This window comes from Aptenodytes forsteri, unplaced genomic scaffold, assembly GCF_000699145.1.
Source record: "Aptenodytes forsteri isolate BGI_AS27 unplaced genomic scaffold, ASM69914v1 Scaffold193, whole genome shotgun sequence".
NCBI classification, from domain to species: Eukaryota; Metazoa; Chordata; class Aves; order Sphenisciformes; family Spheniscidae; genus Aptenodytes; species Aptenodytes forsteri.
In genome coordinates, this window is record NW_008795405.1 from 9,809,039 (window position 1) to 9,835,388 (window position 26,350).

Below are 26,350 nucleotides of genomic sequence, written 5' to 3' on the forward strand. Positions count from 1 at the left end.
ATGCTGTAGGAAGTCCTGACTTCAGACAGTTGAAGTCACAAAATCTAGATACTTCTTTGTTAGACACCTCCATTTATGTCATGTTTTACTAAATTACAAGCCCCACCAATTACATTTAGCTGTTACTTACAGAACACAGTTTTTATAGCAAGTTTCACTAGGAGCACTTACATAAATTTTTCATTGTTAAATATGCCTCTTACAGGCAGTCACTAATAGTCTTTACTATTACACATTACATGTACGTTTAAAACCATTTTCAAAAGAATGCTACCTCCAACAACAGTTTCCTTTTTTGTCTTCTTCTGGTCTCCCCAGCACAAGAGAGACATGGACATACTGGAGAGAACCCAAGGAAGGGCCACTAAGAAGATTAAGGTACTGAAGCATATGAGGAAAGGCTGGGACTGTTCCACCTGGAGAAGGGAAAGCTCAGGGTGGATCTCATCAGTGTGTACAAATACGTGAAGGGAGAGTACAAAGAAGAGGGAGCCAGGCACTTTTCAGTGATGCCCAGTGACAGGACCAGAGGTAACAGGTACAAACTGAAACACAGAAGGTTCCCTCTGAACATCAGGAAACACTTTTTTACTGTGGGGGTGACTGAGCACTGGCACAGGCTGCCCACGGAGGTGGTAGAGTCTCCCTCCTTGGACATATTCAAAAGGCTTCTGGACATGGTCGTGGGCAACTGGCTCTAGGTGACTATGTCTGAGCAGAGGGCTTGGACCAAATGACCTCCAGAGATCCCTTTCAACCTCAACCATTCTGTGACAAAAAGTCACTGTAAGTTGTATTTCACCATTCATTTGTGAAATCACATTTCACTCACAAATCAAGTATGCAGCCCCCCCAAAAATTTCAAAAACCACAACCAAACCCCATTTTGTATTTTACCCCCGAAATTTACATTTCATTCAACTTTATAACATGAATCCAAATTCCAGAATCCACATTATTAATACTTTCATGTTATGAGATGTAAGACAAGAAAGGAAGTTATTAAACAACAACTGAACGTGGACTACCTACAGGTGAATTCTCACTGAGCACGCACACCTTGCAAATACTCAACCGTAAGAATTTTTTGCATAATGCAGAATGCTCATTTTCTTCCCTCACTCAGCATGCATGCCTTAAACATTGTGGTTCCCTCTTCTGAGTTGCAGAACAGCAAGCAATCAGACACTAACAGAAGGAAACAGAAGCATGGCTAACCCATCTCTAGGAACTCAGTATGGCAATATTGACCTTGTCTTTGAAAGAGTGTCATTATGTTTGTTCCCAATCAGCAGTGCTTCCACATTTACAGATAATCTGGAGATAGTCTTCAGTCTTCTAGCACACAACAGCTGGTTTTGATTTCTGTTTTTTTCTTTACCAAGTTCAGCAACATTCCTGAATGTTTATGCAATAGCATAGTTTTTAGTAAAAGTATACAAAGTGGCTACTTCAAACTGGTCAGCTGCTTAAGAGTGCAACAACTTTTCATGAAGCCACTGAAACAAAGAGAATTTTGTTAGAGGTCCTGATCAGTGAATATAGATAGGTTCACCTGGACAGCCAGGCAGTTCACTTTGTTAAACCATCCCTTTGTTAAATTAGAAAAACACGTTATATTCCCTTAACACTTATTCTTTGAGACGAGCTACACGCTGACACTGTGGATGTGCCTATATGTATTACCAGACCGTGTCTAATAAATACTCTAGTACCACACATCAGGTAGACCTCTAACTTTTCCCACTCCACTTATGGCAATATAAAAAAGATAGTGCACTGCCCTCTTTCTGAGTTCCTTGCAATCATTCTGACTGATCTGAGCATCCTAGTGAAATGTAACTACTTTAACTCACTAGGGCACTTTCAATACTATGTCTATACGATCCCTGCAACCTTTTCTCCAGGTTATCTATTTTAGCATCCCATTTTCCTTTTCCTTCATCAAAAAGGAAAGGGCATAATTTGTCTTCCAACCAGGAAATGTTTAAAGGCCCTAGCCACCAAGCAGCTTTAGGACAGAGAATTCTGTGACTGTCCAAGATGGAGAGGTGTAATGTGGATTAGCATTCGCCCTGGAAGACAGTCACTTCACCAAAGAAAAAAACCTCAGAGCAGTGTCTTCTTTGCTAAGACTACGTACACTGACCTTGGCTGGTTGACCACAATTACACCATTTCCAGAGATCAAAAAAACCTAGCTCCAGAATTCAATCAAAAGTGCTGACAGGATGGAGGTCTTGCACCATCATGCTCTTGTGGTATCACCACTTGGCCCTGCTTTATAACCAAGGAATGCTAGGCAGGCATTTGAAACTACCTGAAGTTGTAGAAAGTATATGTGTAAACTTTTCTCCTCAGAGAGGACTTATGCCTTCAGAGTTCTCTAATGAGCTCCCTCATCAAGTAAAAAAGCACATTAACAGTGGCACAAAAAGCAAGAGGAAGAAACTCCATTTCTCTGCAGGGACTAATCAAACTCACCACATCTACAGGAAAAGCCTGACTGACAGAGAAACAGTCACTACTATAATACAAGGATGTGTCCTTGAGAGTACACATCCCAGTCTACAGCAATGCAAATTCAGTTTAGCAACATATGCAATGGCAGCTCAGACAGTTATTAAGTCTCATAACTGTTCAACAGGTCATAACAGGGTATGTGGGACAAGAACTGTTAATTCCAAAGCAAACCGCAGGAATTACATGAGACTTCAGGAGAGCCAAGGAATCACACATGCACAACATGCTCCTAAAAGGCTCATCCCTACTGGGCCAAACTGCCTTTTGACAGTCAACTATTTGGACATCCATTACATCCGACTTAAGAAGTTACTGTGCTGAAAGGATGGTGTTAGTTTCCAGTGCCACAAAAAACTCACACAGTGCAGATGCACTGAAAATGCCTGATTCAATGTCCTAACATGTCCGAAAGGGCATGGAAACTGGGCAAAGAAAGAGAGACAACAGATTCCTGACAGGTGTTTCCCAGCACCTAGCGGGTGAAGGCCTGCATTATTTTATCACATGCACCCAAAGATCTGCATCTGAGAAACAAACTGTGTTTTAATACTTGGCTGAAGACATCTTCAGCTAGGAGGACACAGGTAGACAACTGTCTGAATGTCAGGGCCAAACTAGCGTTCACAAAGAAAAAGAAAGTCTTCTTAGAGCAGAGGACAAGATCCCAAGGGACTGTTACATGGTATTATAACTCCTTCAATAAGCAGAGAACATCATTAGTTCAGGGACTCAAAAAAAGCAAGTTAACCATACCCTCTGGAAACTGAGAACTGCATAATTGGAAAGCGCATCTTGCGATTGTCATGCTTACTCATAGCATGGCAGACAGGGCATCCAAGTCAGCCTGAAGAAAAATACAGAGAACAGCTCTTGGAGCTCCAAAGCAGCCCCCGAGCAATGACCCACATTGAAAGGTTCAAGACTCAAGCAAGCAAGGGCTGATGTGCTGAGTACCTCTTGAGTCAATGGTGTCATCAGTATGTTGCTGCTGAGTACTAAAGAAAATAAGATTTCTGTTTAGACTTCTGCAAGTAACTAGAAGTTACATCAAGAGAAACATATAATCTATACAAACATTAAGCACAAAATGCACCCATCTGTTGCCAAATTGGCTGTTTGTACAAGAGACAGACTGAGCAAACTGGAGCATGCCATTTGACCATTGGAAAAATGGGAGCAAAAACAAAGGAAAAGATCAAACAAAGTCTTAAGAACCCACAAGATTTTGTTTCAGAGGCCTCGAGAACAAAACAAACACACATCAAAGCAAAGCACCCAAACAAAAACATGAAAGAAGACTACTGAGGTATGAATGCTGGAAAGGGTGAGTTGAGATAAAGCTAGCTAACAGAATACTAACATAGGTAAAACAAAACGAAAAACACATCTGCAAAGAATAACCAGATGCTCTACCTAGAGTATCTGGCTCAGAATACTGAGGCATACTCCAACTACACTGTTCTATCCATATGCACCAAGCCTAAGGAGAGCATCTATTTGCCATACAAATACTGCTTTGGGAAAATGCTTCAGAGCTTGAGCATTTGTGATTTTATCTCCAAAGTGTGAATGCAGATATGGAAGGCACTCAAGTGTCTTAAAACAGTCATTCTGCCATTTGAAGACATATTATTTAATGTTTAAATATATGGCCTTTGAAGTACTTCTTCAACTTGATGAATTGCATTCAAGCAACACGTGCCACTGCTCCAACAGACACTTGGGTCCTACAATCCTACAGCTTATTTTATTCACAACAGTCTTTGTGCAAACGTATTTTAGCCAGAGGATTAGCCAAGTATTCACAGAAGCCATTCTTTTCAGCATTCACAATTAAGACCCACTTCAACTACATGAAAGGTCACCTTTGAAACAGAACAGACTGCTTCTGTTCTCCAACTACTTAATGCACAAATACTTTGTTCTTAACTGAGCTGGACTACTACCCTGAACATCAGATATGACATATTCTGAAACCGTACTACTATCATATTCCTTTGAACCATGAAATTTGACTCCTTAAATGAATTTCGCAAATTTAAAAAAATAAATAAAAACAAATAAATAAAAACTCAGCTACTCTTCTCTAAATGTTCTTTAATACTGTATGTGTTCTCTAATAAGAATTCCTTGCTAATAGAAGCGATGGTAGGATACAGTCAAAATGCTTGGTTAAATCCTAGAGCACATCATTTCTAGCATAAGAATTTCAAGAAATGGAAACTATACAATATTAGGGAAAGGGCACTTCTCAGGTATTAAATTGGCTTGGACCTTAATTTCCTTGCATTCTGTATTTGTATAAAATATTCTAGGAACATAAGAATTCCTCTAATAGAAGCGATGGTAGGATACAGTCAAAATGCTTGGTTAAATCCTAGAGCACATCATTTCTAGCATAAGAATTTCAAGAAATGGAAACTATACAATATTAGGGAAAGGGCACTTCTCAGGTATTAAATTGGCTTGGACCTTAATTTCCTTGCATTCTGTATTTGTATAAAATATTCTAGGAACATAATCAAATAGCTTAAGAATTACTCCTTTAGTGTATTCAACATTAAAAAAATGACAACAAAACCAAAACCTAGAAACACTAAGTGCTGTTGGGCCGAAGAACACAAAGACAACCTCTAGAGTTGGGGAGTCAGAGTTGCAGTCCCTGATGGCATGTATTTCATCTGTCAGCAACAACTCTGTGGCTGAGTAGCACCTAGTGACACAGAGCAAGAGGGTGCAATGGAACAGAAGGGAACCAGGTAGCCAGACAGAAGCTCACTGAAGAGATTCAGGGCTGCTCTCAGGACTGACTCTCCAGAAGTCCACTGAAAAATTCTCTAATCCAGACAAGAATTACTTACTGGTTCTTGTCACATTTTTGTTACAGAGAAACAATAGAATTACTATGCGTGTTTTGGCTGGGTTCTTCCACAGATTTCAGCAACATTCTTATGAGATTCCTATGCTTGTCCATACTTGTTAGTTGGCAAATTAAATTGCTTCATTCACTTAATCTGACCTCATCATTATGAAGGTTTCAAAATGTTACAATCTAGCAAGACGAGAGGAATGCTTAACTGTTGTTGGAGGTACTCTGAAATCACATAGCAAGTTCAAAGAAGGTTTTTAATCTAATACAGATATGGTCTTTCTACTTAAAGTCAAGGACAATTCCTTCTTATTGCATGGGTAGTAAAATTCTCCATACCAACTTTCAGATCAGGTATACAGATGAAAAAATCAAACTGATGAAAATCATAGTTTAGCTAAAACTCTGCATATCTTGGGTCTTCTCTTTAAGCAATCACCTAACAGGTTATACTTCATGTGAATGTGTACACCATGTAAATCAAGTAAGCTACTACTGTGTTTCCAACTTCTATAAAATACTCAGGGCTACAAGTAAAATCCACCACTCTTCCGTGAAAATGCCTCTCACCTACAATAAATTGGAAGCAGTCTGCATGTAATATGACAAGAAGAAAGCCAGTCTCCAGAAGATTTAAATTTTCAAACCAACCTTTTGGAACTGGTAAAGTTATGATCAATATAAAGACCTTGCTCTGAATTCTATTTAGTAAATAAACATTCTAGCACATGAAAATCTGTAATCTTGATGGTTATTCATAAGTATTTACAACCCAAGTTTTCTTCTCTGACAGAGGGTAAGTCTTCTTATATTACCAGGTGCATAGCATGTCATAATTTCTTGGGAAGTAAAGATGCCAAAAAAAGATGTCTTTACACAGGGATAAGACTCACAATTGGGGAAGGGATCACATGGAATAGAAATGAATGGCAGATGTTAAAGTTTCTTTGACTCCACAGCATTGTAATTCTTGCACAAGGTGGTGCATTTTCAACTTCTGTTCTAGAGTAAATAAGATCTGCAGGGATGCTGTGCTTTTGGCTCACAAGAAGTTCAGCCGAGATGAATCCTTGCTGAATACCACAAACTACAAAGAGGAGAAAGACACAGAGAGAACCTTCATCCTTGAAGTCATTAATGTTTCCTAGGTACATCAACCAATCTCTAATGAAGGAAACCAGAAGCATTTGATCTCTCCTGCAATGAGAGATCAATGTAGAGGCTGGGGGACAAGAGGCTAGAGTACAGCCCTACAGAAAGGGATTTAGGGGGTTCAGTTAATGGTAGGCTCAGTACGAGTCATCAGTGTGCCCAGGTGGAAAAAAGGGAACAACCATATCCTGGTGCACTAAGCACATTATAACTAACAAGTCCAAAAAAAAGATCGTCCCACTACACACTTCATTGGTGCAGCCTCACCTTAAGTACTGTGTGCAGTTTTAGACTCCACTATATAAGAAGGACATAAAAATATTAGAATGTGTCCAAAGGAGGGCAAAGATGGTGAAAGGACTAGAGAGCATGACTTTTGAGGAGCAGATAAGGATACTAGGTTTGTTCAGCTAAAAGCAGAGGAGATGGAGGGGTAACCTTATTGCTGCCTACAATGTTCTCATGATGGGGAGCGGAGAGGGAGGTGCTGATCTCTTCTCTCTGGTGTCCGGTGATAGGAAGCAAGGGAATGGCTTAAGGCTGCATGAGGGGAAGTTCAGAGTGGATATTGGGAAAAAAATTCTTCACTGAGAGGGTGGTTAAGTATGGGAACAAGCTTGTCAGGGAAGTGGTCATGGCCCCAAGCCTGTCAGTGTTCAAGAAAGTGTTTGGAAAATGGTCTTAGATATATGATTTAACTTTTAGATGGCCCTCTGTGGAGTCGGGAGTTGGACTTGATGATCCTTGAGGGCCCCTTCCAAATAAGGATATTCTAAATTCTGTGATTCAATGAGACTGGAGGATAGCATGTTTCAACTGTGCCAGGAAACATTTCCCTGATGTACAAAAATCTTTAGGTATACAGAATGCTTCACAAGTCTTTACAAAACTAAGAAAGGGAACTTAATACAGCAGATTCTTCAAGAAGATTTGGCCTCGCCAGGTATTTCTGGTATCTGCAGAAAGACTGCTGTGAATTGTTCTGGATACTGTCACAGATTGCAAGGTTATATTGGATAAATTCAGAACTGCTTGTAAAGCTCCTCAAATAACTGTTTCCTTTTGTGGTATGATTACCAATATACTAACTGTACCTAAGAAAAATTCTATTTTTTAAGTAGTGCTTCATACAAATTCTGAACAGAAAACCCACAGAACAATTTCTATGACTTCTCATACGCTTCTCACATGATCTTAACTTTGTGTGGTGAAGTCTGCTCTTTCTTTTGCATCAGCTACAAGAGTCTAGCAGAAGAAAAGTCAGTCTGCTCAAACAAAAGACATACACTAGACTGTATCATTCTGTTTTGAAGGTTTAATGATGGCAACTAACAACCCTAGTATGCTCTCATGAAGGCTTTAGCAAAAAAGTTGCTTGGGAGAGCAAGGCTGTCCCAAAAGGTACCGAGTATCTAACTTTGTATTAGAGTATTTAACAGCTCCTAGCACTAATTTAAATTGAACGTGCAGAAGTCCCAACGCTCTTTGCATAAACACTTGTAACTGATACCTGGCTAGGACTGTAACACTTCACCCAGTGATGAACAAGTCATCCCAAATGAAACCTGCATGTTACACTTCCACAGAAGGTCTCACTCAAGAGGGTAAGGCAGAAAAGCAGACTCCAATTCAGGACTAGAAATGGCAGCAAGAGGTAATAGTACTGGAAACATGCTAAATAGGCAGTGAATCCTCTTGAAGAATAATGCTAATGTGTTTCTGTGAGGTTCCTGCGATCTCTTAGCATGCATATTTATCGGTATCAATATAATAGGAATAGCTTCAGCCACAATATTACGGCAAATGACCCTTTATTTTATGGTTTTACCAATTTCTTAGTTAACAAGGAAGAACATTTTAAACAATACACACTACACGGTCCCTTCTAATCATTTTAATTTATTCAATGCATACTTGGAAGTTGACAGAAGCATCATTCATTCTACTATTTTTATGAGGTCATTGAAGAAAAATGTAATTAGTTGAGAAATAAGCAAATTCAGACAGTAAAGGCTAGAAAGGATATATTATGCCACTGCATTCAGGAGTAAGACTCAGACTTAACTAGGGGTATGGGCTCACCTGAAGAGTTTCACATGTTGTCAAATGAAATAATTTTCTTGTCCTTTCAACAGCAACATATAATCCATTTCTTAATTTCCTCAAATGCCTAAAGTGGTAGATCATTTCTAGGTATGAACAGATGCCAGTATTTGTACTGTTCTAGAGAAGTCTCACTGTTGCTTTTCATTTGACTAACCCAGGGAAACATGATGGAATAAAACTACCTTCCTTAACTGCTTATACCTCTAAACAAATGTTTCAAGTCTAAAGTTGTCTTTCTTCCTTTGTTAAAAGAACTTCAAAGTCGAAGTTAACTTCCAGGATGCATTAATTAGACCCTCACTGGGGTAGCAAAGTAGTGTAGCAAATAACATCAATCAGAAATAAAAAAAAAAGCAGAATTTCTAGAATACAAGGGATAGTATCATTATTGTTGCTATTTTGTACAGCTGTGAGTGGATGTAATCAGAGTTCTGAAAGCCATAACTTAAGTTTTGGCTACAGGCATAAATAGTGAAAACTTTCCTAGGATAACCATGTCAGGGCCCTGAGCTTACCAACAGGCTCTGCAACCTCCTTCCCCAATCCTAGGCATTAAGGCATCTGTGCTCAAGACCAACGCTGACACAATGCAGCTCAGTAACTTGTGTGAAACCTTGTCAAGGGCCTCCTCCACCTTCAGCTGGGAGCTGAAGCTCAATTCCCATTCTTGATCCTTGTGTCAGCTCTGCTGCAGGTATGCCTGTACTTGGCTGTGTACCTCAGTGATCCTGATCCACCAGCTTCAAATCCTGGCTTGACCTCAAGCCTCCCTCCTCATGACAAGCTTGTCTGATAACCACTGGACTGTTGTCTGAGCCTGTCTTACTGCCACTGGACTTGCTCTGATCTTCTTGTTTGGCAACTGTGGGATTGCGCCACTGGTCAGTGAGCATGCTGATCCATGCCTGCCTTGCTGTCACCCTCAGCTCCCAGCTCGCACTAACACGGGGAGCAGTCTCCCCGTCCTGCTGCCGCCTGACAAACTAGTCAAGAACCACAGTTCCTCTAGAAACAGATTGTAAGACCGAAGAACTTAAGCAGTTGAAGAGTTCAGCAGTATGACAGAGTATCTCATACATCAGCTATCAGCAAACTGTCTATAAGCTACTGATTAAGTGAGCCATTAACAGTTCCCTTGGTAAGGATAATGAGAAAAACAGGGCCATAGGATAAAATCAGAAGAATACTGTCATAAATGGAAATTTACTTGCAGTGCTGTAGAGGCCACATAGCAGAGGTGCTACTAACAAGCTGACCTGCTAAATGGATTTTGCATTTCAGGAAAATCACAAGTAAAGAATGAAAAGCCTAAATTCCATGCAGAAACAGGCCTTGTACCTTCAGTGAACCTTAGAGGTCATCCTATCTTAAAGTGATTTTATTGATATTTACCTCAAAAATAGAAATGCACCAAGAAAAAAAACCTGTTTCCATAGAAATCAGACCTGTAACATTCTTCGCCATCATTTTAGTTGTCCAGAATAACAGTAATTGTAGTCTCAATCTAGGAAGGCATACAAAAATTGACAGAAAAGCCCTCTCATAGTTCAAAGATGTGATGTAGATTTAAAATGAAAAACAAAAAGCCTGTTCCAACAGAGTACATGCCAGACTGACTGGCTTCTTTTTTCTCACTTTTTTTTCTCCCCCCATTTTAATTGTTTTGGGAGCCTTTTTGGTCATAATACCCAGACATAACACTGGGTAATTAAGCTGTCCATATCAGAAAGAGTACAGCTTCACCCAAAAGATCTCTCAGCTGTAGGCTGTTGCTTCTGTAGCTATAACTTCTATTCAGGACCAAAACTATGATCTCTGTAGGAGACAGAGGAGGAAGAACAAAGACAGGAAAAATGTTTAGTAGTACACTAGTTAGACTGCTCTGCTGCATTCAACAAAATCATAATGAAGAATGTAGTACGAAAGTAAAGGTTTAGACTAGACCAAGAATGGTTGCAATATGGCAGATCAAAGGTCCACTAGTTTGAAATGTCATCTCAAGAAGAATTAATTAAAAAAGATAAATTTATAAGGTCATCTGAAATTAATTAAAAATCCTATCCTGGTGGCTGTTCCTACCCGAAGAAGCCAATTAAGTCAAAATACCATGTTGGTTACTATACCTCATGCCAGAGCTAGACACACTAATGACTTCTGCTTCCAAAACAGACATGGAATCAGGCTACTGAATTTTTCAAGCAAGAGTGAGATTCGCCTGCCAGAAGCTACCATCAGAACAGGCACATAAAAGGGAGAGCAAGAACAGCTAAACCTGGTACTGCACGCCAGCCAAGAAACATGCAACCTCTACAGCTGTGGCCCCAAAACATAACTCAATGCAAGGCTAAGCCCTCACCTAATGTCGAGTGGAGGTTCAAGAAACACTTTTCACAGATTTATACAATGGCTATGTTTGCTTTTGCAGTACAATGCAATTGCAATTCTGCAAGGAATTCTTTAAATCAGTTCCTGATAATGGATTTGTAAAGCAAATAACTAAGAGAAAACAAAAGTCTCAGTTCTGCAGGCAAAAAAATTCAGAAACAGCACATTATTGCGTGGGAGGAATGCAAGTATGTACCACTGTTGTCCCAGATGAACGTTTTGTACTAGGTTTTTCTCAAAATTCCAATTTTTGGAAGACTTTTTTTCTAAAGCATTGTCTTTTGATGAGAAGTAATGGTACCAAAAGAGAAGTAAGGTATACAAAGCAAAACCTGAAAAAAATTCTCTTTCTTCAAATAGAGGCAAAATTATAAGGTATAAAAGAGTACTGATTCTGGGAAGAATTCTACTGGCTGCCACTGCAAGCCTTCAAAAATTTATTTTTAAAAAGAGAACGTAAAGAAAAAATGCACAGGAGATGCCAAATAAACATTTATAGTATGAGAGAGCACCAGATGTAAAAGGTAGAGGAGTAGGAGCAGACAATTTTGCTGAAATGCAATCCATCTGGTTCTAAATTAATTTTCATATGGCTATGAATCTCTGGTCATGTAAGTTTTTCACACCTGGTTGCCCGAGTTTCATTGAAGTTAGGTATTCACAGTAATTCAAGAGGTTAAAAAAAAAATCTATGAGAAAAAAAGATTAATGAGGATGGCAGTGTTTGGCCTCAAAAAGTTACTTTTTTTCCCCCTTCGAAAACAGAAACAGAATTTTCCCGAGTTGACTAGTAACATATTATTCTAAGATCCATTATAAGATACCAGGCTACTTAACACACAGATCAGTATTTCTCCCCAAAATGTGATTTTTAAGTGGTATATTACAATAAGAAAATGGTATTCTTAGAGCAGTCACTGTAAGAAATCATGATCTGTCTTGCAAAAGTTCTTAATGGCACTTTGAGATTTTTGGCATCAAAATCTGGACAGAATGTATTTTGTTCTCCAATCTTCTGCACTACTGCTCCATGCCGGGAAAGCACAATCATTTTTGTGATAAGCACTGAAAAAGGGATACCTCTTGGGCTAAGGCACAGTCATCTGATCACCGATGACCTGGTTTTGCAATTAAATGAGTCCAGTTCAGTTATATGCCTTTGGAGTGTTTGGTATGCTCTCAACATTCAATTTCAGGACACTTAAAACACCAACAGAAGCACACCAATTAAAGCAAAAAGCTTTTGCCATTGTTTCGTTTCCTTTTCCAAAATAAGGGAAATAATAACTCATTGTCCAGACAGATCTATAACAAATGTTAACTTCTGTGGACAAGTTTCACTATTCAGTTTACTCTTTCTTACTTTTTCCTCTTTGCAGAAATGTAAATCTACTCCTTATAACTGTCCTATGTCTACATCACTGGACAATTAACTAAAACGCAAGCAGAGCTAGTAACAGTCATCCACAGTATGGATTATTCTAACTCATCTTCACAAGAGAATGCTCAATGTTCAGAGGATGCACTATCAAATTTCAATGATCAGACATTATCACTTTAATTAGACAATTATAAAGGGTCTTTTAAAGCTAAATGCACAGCTAATCTACCAGGTCACTCAAGTGAGATGACAGTTCATACAGCACTAAACAAGAGTCAAGTTGTAGTCACTTCCCTCTGTTTTGGACTACCTTTAAACTGCTCTAAGAATGTGTACGAATCTCTTCCTACTTCATCTACCAAAATCCATAGTGGACTAACCACCTGTTTATCATTTTTCCTTTAATGAAATTTCCTTTGAAGTCTTAAAATTACATATTAATTTTCTTTGCAGAATAAAATGTTCACTCAACCAGCTAATAAACAAAAACAAACAACAATTCAACAGTGAAAAGCATCTGACAGTTATAACTAAACTTGCAACTCTGACCAAGAGATTTTCAGATGGGAAAACAATAATGTATCTAAACTATTCATTCTACACAGACAGAAGTACAGAGATACCCATCCAACTGACTTAAGATTACAACTCAATCATCCCTCATACAGAATATCTACTCTGATTTATTAAGGCACTTGTATGCTCTCAGATAGATTGTTTGAAGACTGACAATGTTCAGTATTTACTACATAATTTTTTTTAAACTTCATTAAGCAAACACAAAAACTGCAAACTTAGGCTAATGCAGACGACATGCAATGCAGAAGAATTGAGCGTTTCACTGTACTCTGGAAGAAAGTGTACTTTATGGGATTTAATTAACAAGAAAAGTGTTAATTGTTATGCATGGTCCAATAGAATAGATTACTACTACAATAATTCAATGAATGTGTTCAGATTATTTTTTCTGAGACGTAAAGGTCTCCATATATACTAAAGTATGATTTTTAGTGTAGTTACAGAACTAAAGGAAATGTGATAGGAAAAAAAGATTTAAAAAATGAAGTAGCATTTTAACAATAAACATTAAAATGAAGACCAGACCTGATGATTAGGTTAAACTGACATTAACCAAATCAAAACAATTCCAGCATACAAGTAGAGCTATTAATGAGATAAAAAGATAAAACTATGCCTAAGCCACAAATCCAGAAGATAAAGATACTACACAAGAAATAACATGGCAACAATACCAACTTAGGGGTTTTGGTTTTTTAAAAGGTAAATGAAATGCAAGACTTGAAAAAAACAGCAACACCAAAGTGATTGCACTTATGCAATGAACACAACAGTGTTGTAGAAGTTTCAATACAAAGTCTGTCAGTCCTATCAATCCCCTGCGCCCCCGATAATAATTTGTCATGTGCAAATATATTCTATATCCCAGTTAGATAGGAACTCAACTGAGATGCATGAAAGCATAAGGCTAAAAAGTCTTTTTTTACCCCAATTTTCTTTGCAATTCAGTTGAGAGTTAAAAATCAGAAAGACTAGCCTTCAATTCATCACAGGGCTAAGAATGCTAATGCCATAAAACTTAATACTAAAAAGGTACTATTCATTTCAATCTCTTAATCTCTTACCTAATCCCATTCTATGGTTAGGTTAGTCAAACTGTAGGTCTTCATGAGATATTAAATAAAATTTGAGTATCCGAAGTCATTTCATACCTAAATACCTTGTGATACTGACCTATCCTATGTGAAAATTCATTTTTATTCGACTACTTTATTCCAGCCAGGTTATTTCTTCTTTTTGCATGCAAATACAAGCATATGGACTTCATTTTAAAGATAAAACAAAGGCAAAACCAGAATGCCATTTCACTTGTACAAGACAAATTTCAGTTTTTAGCAAACAAGTAGTATAAAACGCTTTAGAGCTCTTAAAACTGCACTGCTTTCAGCTTGGATTTGTAATTCTTGCATGTTATAAGCACTTCCACATAATTGTAAAACAAAGAGGATACTTGACAATGCACTCCTCACACTCATGCTTCAGTAGCTGCATGGCAGAAATCAATAGGTTTCTGTTTTCCTAGAAGTCACATGCATTTGCTTCCCTTCACTCAATGCTTAGGAAAAGCAGCTTCCCATCTCTTCGTTGCTGAATACTCAATTAATCTGCTATAGTTATTATAGTCAAGAAATAGTACATTTTTTATTATAAAACAACTTCTGTTAGATTCTTTACTTGCTCAGGTACCTGGAAATATTTAACAACCATCAGATTACAGCAGGGGTAATGAAAACACTGAACTATGATGTTTCCTAGCAAGTATCCCTAACTACAAAACCATCCAAAATTCATAAATACATGGTAAAGAATTCTCTAAGAATTGTAAACATAGTACATGCTTGTAATTGCTGATAGTTCTTATACATTCTTAATAACCTAAATATATCTTCTTTCAGAAAATACAATCCAAAGAGGGGGGTTACTAGAATAAATTCCACTTGCATATGTATACTTTTTTAATGGCAAAGTTCTTGCAAGAAGCAGGGTGGGCCAGGGAAAAAGCGTGAAGAAAGGGGGAGAAAGGAAAGCATACTGCTCTGATTAAATTGCAAATGCTACACTCTTTCACCTGACTTATGTAGTTGTGTAATTTTATTTAAAAGTGCTACCCAATTAGCATGAAAACAGATACAAAGCTATGCAGTTATACAGGCAAATTTTACCTCTTGTAAGTACATTGGTTCAGAAGTGTAAGTTAAGTATCTTTTGTAATGGGAATTGTAAGTGTTCTAGTAGTAGCTGAATTGTCTACAGAGAATACAATATGAAATGTCAATTTCTATGTGTAAATGGGTCATTCTAATCATGCTTAGGTTCAGTGGCTAAATTACAATAGTACACATGAAAACTGTAGTCAAGTGCAGACAATTTCTTAGATTTTGAAAGCAAACAATACAATTGCAATTACTTTTTTCCTTAAAAGAAACACTAGAAATGTTGAGCTTTTCTGACAGGGAAGACAAATATAAAATGTGAAGGAGAATAGGAGAAAAAATATGAAGAGATTTCTGAGGTATATAACTGAAAACAGAATGGATTAGTCAGAGGAACCAACATTAAATGACCAAGCAGCAAGACTGCTTTATTTAATGACTGTAGAAACAAAATCCGATTCAGAGTGTGGGAAAAGTGGGCAGGCATCTCTGATGCTTATCCAAGTCCTCCCCTTTCCTTGCACTGCTTGCAAATGACAGATGAGAAATAAGTCTATTTCCTAAAACCATCTGTTTTGAGACTTAAAGAAGGTCCTGATTCATTATGACATTATCACAGGGAAGATTTTGCCTTCGTTCAACTTTGGCTCAAAGGCTGGAGGACTGCTCCTTTTCCCCTCCCATTGGTGCAGTAATACCATTCCATATACTTTACTTTTGTCTCTTGTGCCCAGCACAGCTTCTCTCACAACTCTAAGCAGGTCCTACTCTCCCTAGCCACACCTTTTACTGTCATTCCTTCCTGCTGAAAACTGCATCTCTACTTCCTCTCTTGCACTGGTCTGGCAACCTGCTGCTAATCCCTTGTCATGCCAGTTGAACCTCCCCTTGGTTTCAAGCTATAATTTAAAAGCAATATACTGACATTATCTGTACTATTTCCCTGCTTCAGAAAGTAACATTTTGTATCTCTAAAAATGGTACCTCCCAAATCCTACCAGGCTCCATTTGAAATGCAAATATTCTAGAGGAAACTACCAGTTATCTATTTTTAGAAAGCCCCTCTGCTGCTTCTAACAAAGACTTTTAGATCTACAGTCCCAGATTTCAATACCTCTGATACCTAAAGTGAAAGCCAAAAAATAGCCATTTTTAAATTCTCTCAGAAGTAAAATCCCGCGCAATTTTGACTCTGAAATCTAAAAAGCATATTTGGAGATAAAACTGTACCTTACAAATAATTAACAACTAACGTCAACAGTCAGAGATCACCATGTTAGGTACTATGCACATATTTAATAAGAGATAGGCTTTTATCCCAAAAGCTTGCAATTTAGCTTATCAAAAGTGACACAAAGACATGAGAAAGAGACAAGATAATAATACATTAATTATTATTAGCATAAAGAAGAGTCATAGCATACCATTTGCCTAGTCACTGCAAAGTATTAGCACAGTCAAGCGTTTTTAAAAAGGCATCAGAAAATTATAATGTAAGTGGCTTTTCAGACTTATGTGGATCTCTCCTTTTTCACATAAAGGGCAGCAGGAGGGAGCATAAAGGCATTTCACGGAAAACCAGAACAGACAAAAATGTCTGACAACACTGGCAGGCCAAAGACCAACGAGCTGAAAGCTCAAAACCCAGTAAAACAGACTACTAGATTTTGTTCTATGAAGTAAGAGTCTAGAGGCAGTTTTTCTCCCCTCTCAAATGTGTTTATGATTTCAGTGAGACAGAATTTGACCTTGTGATCTTGCTGGATTCTGTCCACACTTACTGGAGATTCAAATACTCACCTCATCAGCAAGAAACTCCTTACTCAGACCAAAGTCTGTCAGCACCACATGGCCATCAGAATCAAGGAGAATATTCTCAAGTTTTATATCCCGATATATAATCCCCAACTGCAAACAGAATATAAGAAAAAGTATTTCCAAATCAGTGTAACCGCATCATGGAGACACTGTTGAATGCATTTAAATACGAAGCTAGCAAAATTCCCATTATTAAGGTAATCTGACACCTGAAAGTTGCACCTCAAAAAGGACAATTTTAAAATGCCTTTGATGAAATAACTTTGAGCAACTTAAGTTCTCAGAAATTACACTGTGCATTGTCTTAAAATTTAAAGGTCATACTATATCATTTCAATCTAAAAGTGACTGAATACTTGCTGTTGAGTGCAAAACTCAGTTCAGCTTTCATTACGAATGAAAATGGATGCTTCTGTAATATGTTCTAGAACACACATGCCTACAAATCTACTTACTACCTCTGAAAACTATAACACTTCATGCCTACAGTTGTGCCAAAATTTCAGAACTCTATTTAATTGTATCAAAACAAGGACAACTGAACAACAGTGCAACCCAAACACTGTTCATGTTGACTACTAAGTAGTTTTAGTGACATACACCATTTCATAAAGGATTACTAAAAATTAGCAATCATTTGCAAATAACAAATTTGCCTTAATCTGGTGCGCATGAATAGACACTTCATTGAGAAGTATTTCTGATTATACAACTAATGTCCCATTGCTAGATAAAGTTACTTTGAACTTCAAACAATCTAAAACAATAGTTCTCCTTACTAACTTTATATGAAGTGAAAAGAATACAGTTGTAGTTCCACAAAATCAGCACTAGGATAAAGTTACTTTACCTTGTGGAGATGTTCAAGTGCCAAAACGATTTCCCCAATGTAAATTTGCACCTCATTTTCTGAGAATCTCTCTCTGTGTGAAAGGTGAGTAAACAATTCTCCTCCATTTATATAGTCTAAAAAGTAGAACAAAGAACCTTATAATTTCACTTTCTGACAACTTAATTTTCTTATTGGAATATTAATAGGTACTTCGTAAGTTATTTAATAAGATTTTCTGGGATCAGATGCTTTTACTTTATTGTAATTCAGTAATATTTCATCATGTTGTACAATACTCTATTTCCTTCTTAGAGGACAGATGGAAGAACATGACCAACTTTTAAATAAGCAGCAAAACCATAAAATAAGCCTCAAACATCCATAAATTATAAAGATTAATTTTTTTTTTGCAAAATCAGTCTTTTAGTTATCTAGGAATATGAAAAGAAAGGAGTACAAATGATATCTACAAACAGAACACTTGTACACTCTTATGAAATACTTAAGAGCATAGGACTGATGGAAGAACATGACCAACTTTTAAATAAGCAGCAAAACCATAAAATAAGCCTCAAACATCCATAAATTATAAAGATTAATTTTTTTTTTGCAAAATCAGTCTTTTAGTTATCTAGGAATATGAAAAGAAAGGAGTACAAATGATATCTACAAACAGAACACTTGTACACTCTTATGAAATACTTAAGAGCATCAAGGCAGACTGACATCAAGAAAGGCAATTCAGAAAACAGGTATTAGGTGAAATAATCAACTATGAGCAATTACAAGTTTTAACCTTTGCAAGGGGAGCTTTGATGGCAAAACTTACTGGAGAAGATTATTTCCACATACATTCCCTCACGGAAACCACACTTTCATTCTTTGCAGGCTATGACACAAGGGTTTTCCCCACAGTCAGGGAGGGGGGGAAAGAAGTAATTATTACAACAGAGCTCCACTGCAACACAAACACATTTTAGAGGTAGAGCTGTTTATGCTAGCAGTGTACATTAAAGCCATTGATTTGCAACCCCACAGTCCCCATACTGTATTTGAGGTCTACATATACAGAGCAGGGAACATGCCCCACAACATCTTACTCAAGATTTTCTTGAATATTGTTTCTATAGATTCATTGGTATAATACATAAATCTGTGCAAAAAGGTCCAATCCTATTATAAGTAAGTTACTACTTCAAAGGAGAAAGCATATATACAAATGATAGACATTCTGATCTCTCTATTCTTTTTGGTTCTCCAGTTCTCTGTTTGGGAAGGAATATTAGTGGAATCAAACAATGTGAGGAAGATTATTTATCTAGATCAGTAAGCATATGAAAAAAATTATAATAAAGTATAAATAACCCACTTTTTACAATTGCTTCCTTCTTCCAAAAGAACTTCAGCATTCTAATCATGAAGAAAACAAAGATAACAGAAACAAATTTTTAAGTATTTCTAATCAGAACCACTAACTTAGTACAAGGTAAGAACTGAATTCCCAGGCACCGTTCTAAAGACTGTGACAGATACAAACTAAAGCTGCCACAGGAGTGGCAGAACAAGCCTAATTCTATTCAGGTTATAACACTAACCACAGCCCAATGAAATAACCAGCCTTCAAATCCTTGGTGCTAGATCAAATACACCACCAACACAATGGGGAAAGAAAAAATACTTATCAATTACTTCAATATAAACTCCATCTGACAGTTCAGATATTTTTTTTAAGTAGTAGTAGGTTAACCTTGTATGACAGGCTTTGTGTAGAAGCAGTACTCACATCGATACAATACTTTGTTCTTTCAATCATAGTTTAACGTCAACCTAAAAACTGGAATCAACTGCAAACCCTGTATTCTGGAAGTTTGGCAGAAATGCAGCTGCACGTCTGCACTTGATCCAGACTAAATTCATATGGCTATATAATCTGATGGCATAAAGAACTGTATTAAATATTGCACTGAGACTCCAATTCGAAAACCTCTTGAAACTGAAATGACATGTTGCTCATACACCAAGTTCAGCTAGGTACAAAAACAAAGGCAGAGACTGGTTTCCCCCCAAAATTCAGGCCTTTCTGGCCCCAACTGATATTCTGAGAATGTATTCATGTAGACTTTGTGGGAAAGCAAAAAAACAAAACAAAAAGCCTTTAATTGTACATCAGCTTTGAATTTCTCGCTTTAAACATCACCTTAACATTGTGTTATAGTGTAAAATGGGCACATGCCTGCTATCTGCTATGTAATGTTCTTCAGAACTACCGGGCTCCCTCCTCTTTGATTCTTATGAGAATACAATGTCAAGCTTTTAATTGTTCCTTCACTTAAGAGGATTTTCTGGCCTTCTAATTATCCTTGTCACCTAAATTTCTCCATTACTATCTATTTATTTTTAGGTAACTACATCCATCTCAGGTGTGAGGTTTTTTGTTTTGGTTTGCTGTCTTTTTTTAATGTTTCTAATGGGATCTAAACTGCATTCTAGCAAAAAATATCTGGATTTAAAGAATGGTACTATAATATTTATAATACATGTTCACATTTTGTCTCCTTTAATCTTTCAAAATTTTTTCCAAATTATTAATCAATAACTTAAATACTAAAAAAACCCCCAACCTTAATTATTAAAGGTTAACATCAAGGAATCACAAAGCTATCAATGTATTACTAACTTTTTCTTTGTCTCTTTAGCATTTTCCAACCTGTGACAATATTTTACATATTTCTTTAATGTCCTAGTCAGAGGAATTTGTAAGAATCCTTATTACAATTTTCAACTCTCATTTTCAAAAGGAATCTAGTGAATACTCCATTTAAGCTTGAGCTCCTCAGATACCTGTATTATCTCACTGTAGTATATGATGAAACTAAATACACATAGAACACCTTCCTAAGAATTGACAGCCAGTGGTGTAGATTCATAACATTAATAAATTTTTATTAGTTTAATGTCTAAATCAGCCTGTTAATAAAGGTTCAATAAATGGAAGTTATGAGCTAAAAGGAATTGCAAAACTTCACTTCAATTAAAAGGACCATTTACTTCTTCAAATAATTCACTACAAAAACGTATTTTGCATCAAAGCATTAACCTGATCATTCATTTTCCAGTTCTTTTAAAATACTCTAAGTAAGCAGTCTTTAAAAATTACTTGTAATTTTCTTACAAATACATCTTACATTCCAAACACAAAATTTGCTGCTGATCTGAAAGGTAGAAATATTTCTAATTTTAGAGTGGTACCAAGCCTTATCAACAAGCTCTACTTTCAGCACAGAAATGTGTGGTTTTGGATTGCCTCTTAACACCCCAAAATTGAAACATGCAAGTATCTCAATACTCAAAGATCAAATGGTTTCATAACAAAAAGTTTTGGCAGCAAATGCTTCCTGAAGCAGTAAGGTTTAGAGTCCATTTTAATACTCTTTTCCAGCTCCTGAAGTAGATGTTCCTTATTATCAGGAAAAATCCTTCATCTTCCTGAGAAAGACAGGACTCTTCAAAGGCAAGGAAATTGGGGAATAAAGCAAAAGGAATTAACTCCTTAATCTCCGCATCTTTCCCAAAAACGTTACTGTCCCAAAAAAAGGATAGCAGTAGGAAATGGAGAGACACACATATACAGAAGTTATATCGGAGTTGAAAACCCTAAGAAAGCTCCTGATCAGTCTTCTGCCAACCTTGCAAATGCTACAGAAATAGATGTGGTTTTGCACATCAAAATGGAAAGCAGAATGGCAAGGACAGAAGTGGAACGAAGAATGTTCTAGTAAGGCTTGCTATACAATAGTTCATTATCAAGCATCTCTCGTAAATGGAGATTTACGAAAGTTACTGGTAGAACTTACCAAAATGAAGTATATAAAACAAGAAGCTGATCCACAATACAAGTATTTTCACCAGGGTTTTACAGCAGGAAACTGTACCAACAACTTGTAGATTCCAGTGTTGTAACGAATTTGACCAGAAATAAATGAAAGCACAATCATCTTTAACTGGCATCGCCCACATTAGGAGCACATTTGTTCAGAAAAAGAGACCTGCCTGATACGATCTTTCAGTTCGTAGCATTTCAGTGCTAAAACAGTGTACTAACTGGTCAGCATAGTGACAGGTAGCCCTGTCCTCTCAGACAGATGACAACATTTCAAAAACACTGATGACATTGAGGACAATATACAACATGTTCTCACAGTGAAATGTGCAGTATGTTTGAACTAGAAGGCTTTCTGCTGCTTAAATATTTCCTTAATTTTTTTCTTCTTTCCTACCAACTAATCCCAGTAACAAAAGTCATGTTTGGTCATCCCACCCCACCAATAACCTCTGTGCCACATACACAAAGGCAGCATGCAGAGAAAATAAACTGAATCACTTTAATGCCCATATTCATACAGATTAAGAACTTTTTCTACAGATTTTCAGACAAATTGCTACCATGAATGAAAACTAATGCAGTATGTATATAATAATGGTTAAAAAAGTGCCAATCAAAATTTCATCTTCTAGGTAAGTTCAAGAAAATATTTCTCTGGTTTAGGTACTTATGGTCATATACATTTTTGCTGCATTTAAGTCACTGATAATACTTCCCCCTCCACCCCCAAGCCAGAGTAGCACACTGAACTTCAAACAGGAAAACCACAAACACAGACACTGTTGAAGATGAACAGTGTTTTACTTCCTATGGTCTCTCACACAATCGCCAAACACACAGTAGTACTTAAGACCACATGAAAAAAAACCTACAAAACATTAAGGAGATAAAAGGGCAGATTTTTTTTTTTTTTCTTTAACATAAGACTTGAATCCTGAAAACTACTCACCTAAAATGAGATGAAGCTTTGTATCTGTCTGGAAGGCATAATGTAATGTGACCAAAAATGGTGATTGCCTAATGTGCTCCAACACTTGTCGTTCTGTCCTTGTGTGCTCAGTTGTTTTGGCTTTTTGAACTATTGTCGCTTTCTTCAGTACTTTCATGGCATATAGCTTTCCAGCATCATGGCCACTTACTTTCCTTACTAGGAACACTTTTCCATAGGCTTAAAAAAGAAAAAGTGGAGAGAAAAAAAAAAACAAGTCACCTACTCGTACTACAGGTCTGGCTGATATTATTTTCAATTACTCATTGTTATGGCAAACAGTAACCATTCAGGCTAAAATCTTCCAGAACACTTTTTTTGTTTCAAACTGACCTTTTCTGAGCAAAATTTCAACCAAATGAGCTTAGTGACTGAACACAGCAAGAGTGGGAGAAACAATCAAACAGTTTCAGTATTTAAAAACAATTTTAAAAGCTGATGATTTCTTTCTCTGTAATAACCTAAAACTCCCATACCTAGAATTTAGCAAGAGTTTGGAGTAAGAGAGATGCTATAGTCTGCCCATATTTGCACACCTTATACACTTTCATTACTGGCTTTACAGCAGTGAAGTTCCAAAAACCCATAGAAAAGCCAATGAATTCTTCCCATCAGTATTTAGTACATAGGAACTTTGAGGCTCCCATGCTGGACTTAAATGAGAATAAGCTAGAGGGATTATCTCAAAAAGAAAGTTTTAAGAACACAAACAGTAAAAAAGTCACCAGGACCAAAATGGAGTGTTTCCAGAGTTTTAAATTATGGAGTCTAGGTGTTCTGTTTACATATTTGGTTAAAAATACACTCCATACTGGAGTAATAAGTGGCAAACACGGACTTTTTTTTTTCTTAAATAAAAAGGGCTCCTGGGTACTGGACACAGGTAAATTTGATACCTCTGCTAGGCAAACCTGTAGAAACAATAAAGGTTAGAATTAGCAGATACACAAACAGGATACTATGTGAAAGAATGAGTATTACTTTTGTAGATAGTAATAATTATTTTTATTAATAATCACTCAAAGGAATCAGGAGGAAGGAACAATGATATGGTTAACTTATTTAGATTTCCAAGGTACTTAAGTTCCCTTACAAAAGCATCTTAAAAACACTGAACAATCATGGGTGCAAAGAGGGGGGTCCTCTTATGAATGAATTATATTAGCAGACAAAAAACCAAAAGGTTAAAAATAAATATTCAGCTTTTTCAGTGAAAGGAGGTCACCACAAGAATTCATCCTGCCTGATTCAGTCATATATGAACAGTGAGGAAGCTGATTTTCTTAGTTTAGTAAATTATCCACTGCAACAGAAATTGAAGCTGACTGCTGAAAACTGTACCACAGTATCAAAATATTAAGTAGCTGAAAAATAAAGTGGCAGATAAAATTCCAAAGACGTAAATGAGTAATTTATGTCAAGTATGATAATAATTAGTTGTGCATAGTGTTACAACTGAGGGAAAAAAAATATATACCTGGAGTTACCACAGACAACCCTATGAGAAGACACCAGTGGTAATCCAAAAAGCAAATAGAATGTTAGAACTTCAAGGAAAGTATTGAAGGGGAAAAATGACACAGATGTACCATCCCCCAAACCTTCAACACAGAACCAGAAATCCCTTATGCTGTGGTATGAAATCTTCATGTGCCCATATCTTGACTGATGCACACTATTTCGGGCTCCCCTCTCTTCTGTCCCCAGTTCCCCTTCCCTCCATCAGAAACAAAAAGTATAGGAGAATGTTAAAAAAAACCACAGAAAAGGATAAAAAGAATTCTTTTAATTATGAAGGGAACTAAACACACTTAGACTTTTTATTTAGCCTGAAAGAGTAGAATACTTCAGAAGATGCTAGAGAGTTAAAAATCAAAAATTGTATGAAGTTAAGTAAAGAACAATTTTTCATTATTTCTAGAAATAAAATAACTAAGGTAACAAATGAAATCATTAGGTATCAAGATTAAGAACTGCCCAAAACACACAAACAAATATGTAGTTAAGCTGTGGAACTACTGTTATGTTATGCTGCAGATGTCGGAAGTGTAGATGAGTTCAAAAAGATTGTATAAACCCTTGAGGGAGAGAAAAGTATACCAAGTGTTGCTAAACACAGAAGAGAATCTGTCTCAGGCAGACCCCAAACTGCAGGCTGCTACAAGTTCACTACGGAAACCATTATCATATGCCTCTCCATGTTCTTGTAGGGTCTCCTTAAGCCATCATGAGACAGAAAACTGAACCAGCTGGGTGTTTTGTCCAACATCTATAATTATCTTGACATTACTTTCTCAAACAGAATGCTCAAGTATCTCAAAACTGTAAATACACTAGACAGAGTATACTGTCCTGATGTGAGACACTCAAGTTCAGTTAGTCTTTAAAAATGCTATAGCATACACTGCCCCTAGTATGTAACTACATGTAACTCAAGATTTTTCCTGTTTTTACCAGACAGGTAATAGAGAGTTTTAAATTATCAAATGACGTGGTTTTTTTCCTACAACCGAGTTCTGCTTCATTCAGTATACAAAACTGATACCGCTCATATAATGAACAATTCTTTTTTTAAGAAGTTCTTTACCTGAATCATCACACCCTAAGGAATCATGCTTGCCTTCTTTATAGAACCCATTATTCTCAATAAGAGCTTTCATAAAATAAGTTTTCACAACATTATCTGTCAAGAATCACAAATAGAGTCAGAACAGGTTAGTGTAAACGTATCTTTCTATTTTGGGAGACAAATGTGAGATACCCAGGACAATCTTTTTCAAGATGTTCAGTATTGTATTCCTCAACTTTAATTGTAGGTATGAGATCTCAAGTGTATCTAAGTGGGACTCAATAGTCACCAGCTGGTCATCAAGAAATTGATAACCACAGATGTAAAAAGATTACTGTAGTAAAATAGATATGGGCCATAAATCCTGTCATGATGTACAGACACAAGTGATCTGAATCAAGGTTGTACAGACCATAATATTGCAACGACAGTAATACTGTTATGCATATGCACAATTTTAACATTATTCACCTATTTTTCCAATATTGGATGTTAAATAATTTTTAGCATCTGAAAAACAGACCCGTACTACTGAGAGCTTCCAAAAGTAGTATTTATATCTTTTTAAGGAGTTACTTCTCAAACAGTGTAGCTAACACTCCTGCATTCTACTAACACAACAAAAACAGTGCAGAGCATGGCCTTAGCTTGCATTTCTCAACTGCTTAAGGGAACAGCCCCAGTTTTCACCAATTTTCAGCTGGAGCTTGACACTGAACTTCCTTGTGCCTCTCTGAAAAGCCCAGTCTAGAGCATTAAACAGAAGTTTCCTTAGGTTCCCGGGAAACAGTGGTTTTATCAGAAATGTTGGAGAACATTAAGTTAAGCTAAATTAAAATAAACAAAAGCCCGCAGATTTTAACGCTTGGCTACCTGTATCTTTAATCACACTTTATAGAAACCTACAATAATGCATCTTCAGTGGCAGAATGCTAGCAGTATATTAACAGCACCAACTACAGCTTTACATACTAGATAATTTTCTCCTGTGCTGTAAGTGTAATAGCTGTAAGGAAATCTCTAGAAACTATACTAGTGTTATCATAAAAGAATTTGCAACATAGAGCTTTACCACGGTACAAATTGTTTCTTCAGAAATCTGGAAAGGACTGA

At 36.8% G+C, this 26,350-nt stretch overlaps 1 protein-coding gene across 1 annotated transcript in view; it reads right to left on the bottom strand.

Annotated features, from left to right (window-relative positions):
- Window positions 1-26,350, bottom strand: part of RPS6KA5 (ribosomal protein S6 kinase A5) — a 69,777-nt gene that overhangs the window by 35,224 nt on the left and 8,203 nt on the right. The window contains exons 2-4 of the mRNA XM_019472507.1: window positions 22,630-22,848; window positions 17,816-17,931; window positions 16,948-17,055 (exon numbers count right to left, since the gene is read on the bottom strand). Of these exons, the coding sequence (XP_019328052.1) occupies window positions 16,948-17,055; window positions 17,816-17,931; window positions 22,630-22,786 (381 nt within the window). The 5' untranslated portion in view covers window positions 22,787-22,848. The remainder of the gene's footprint in view (window positions 1-16,947; window positions 17,056-17,815; window positions 17,932-22,629; window positions 22,849-26,350) is intronic.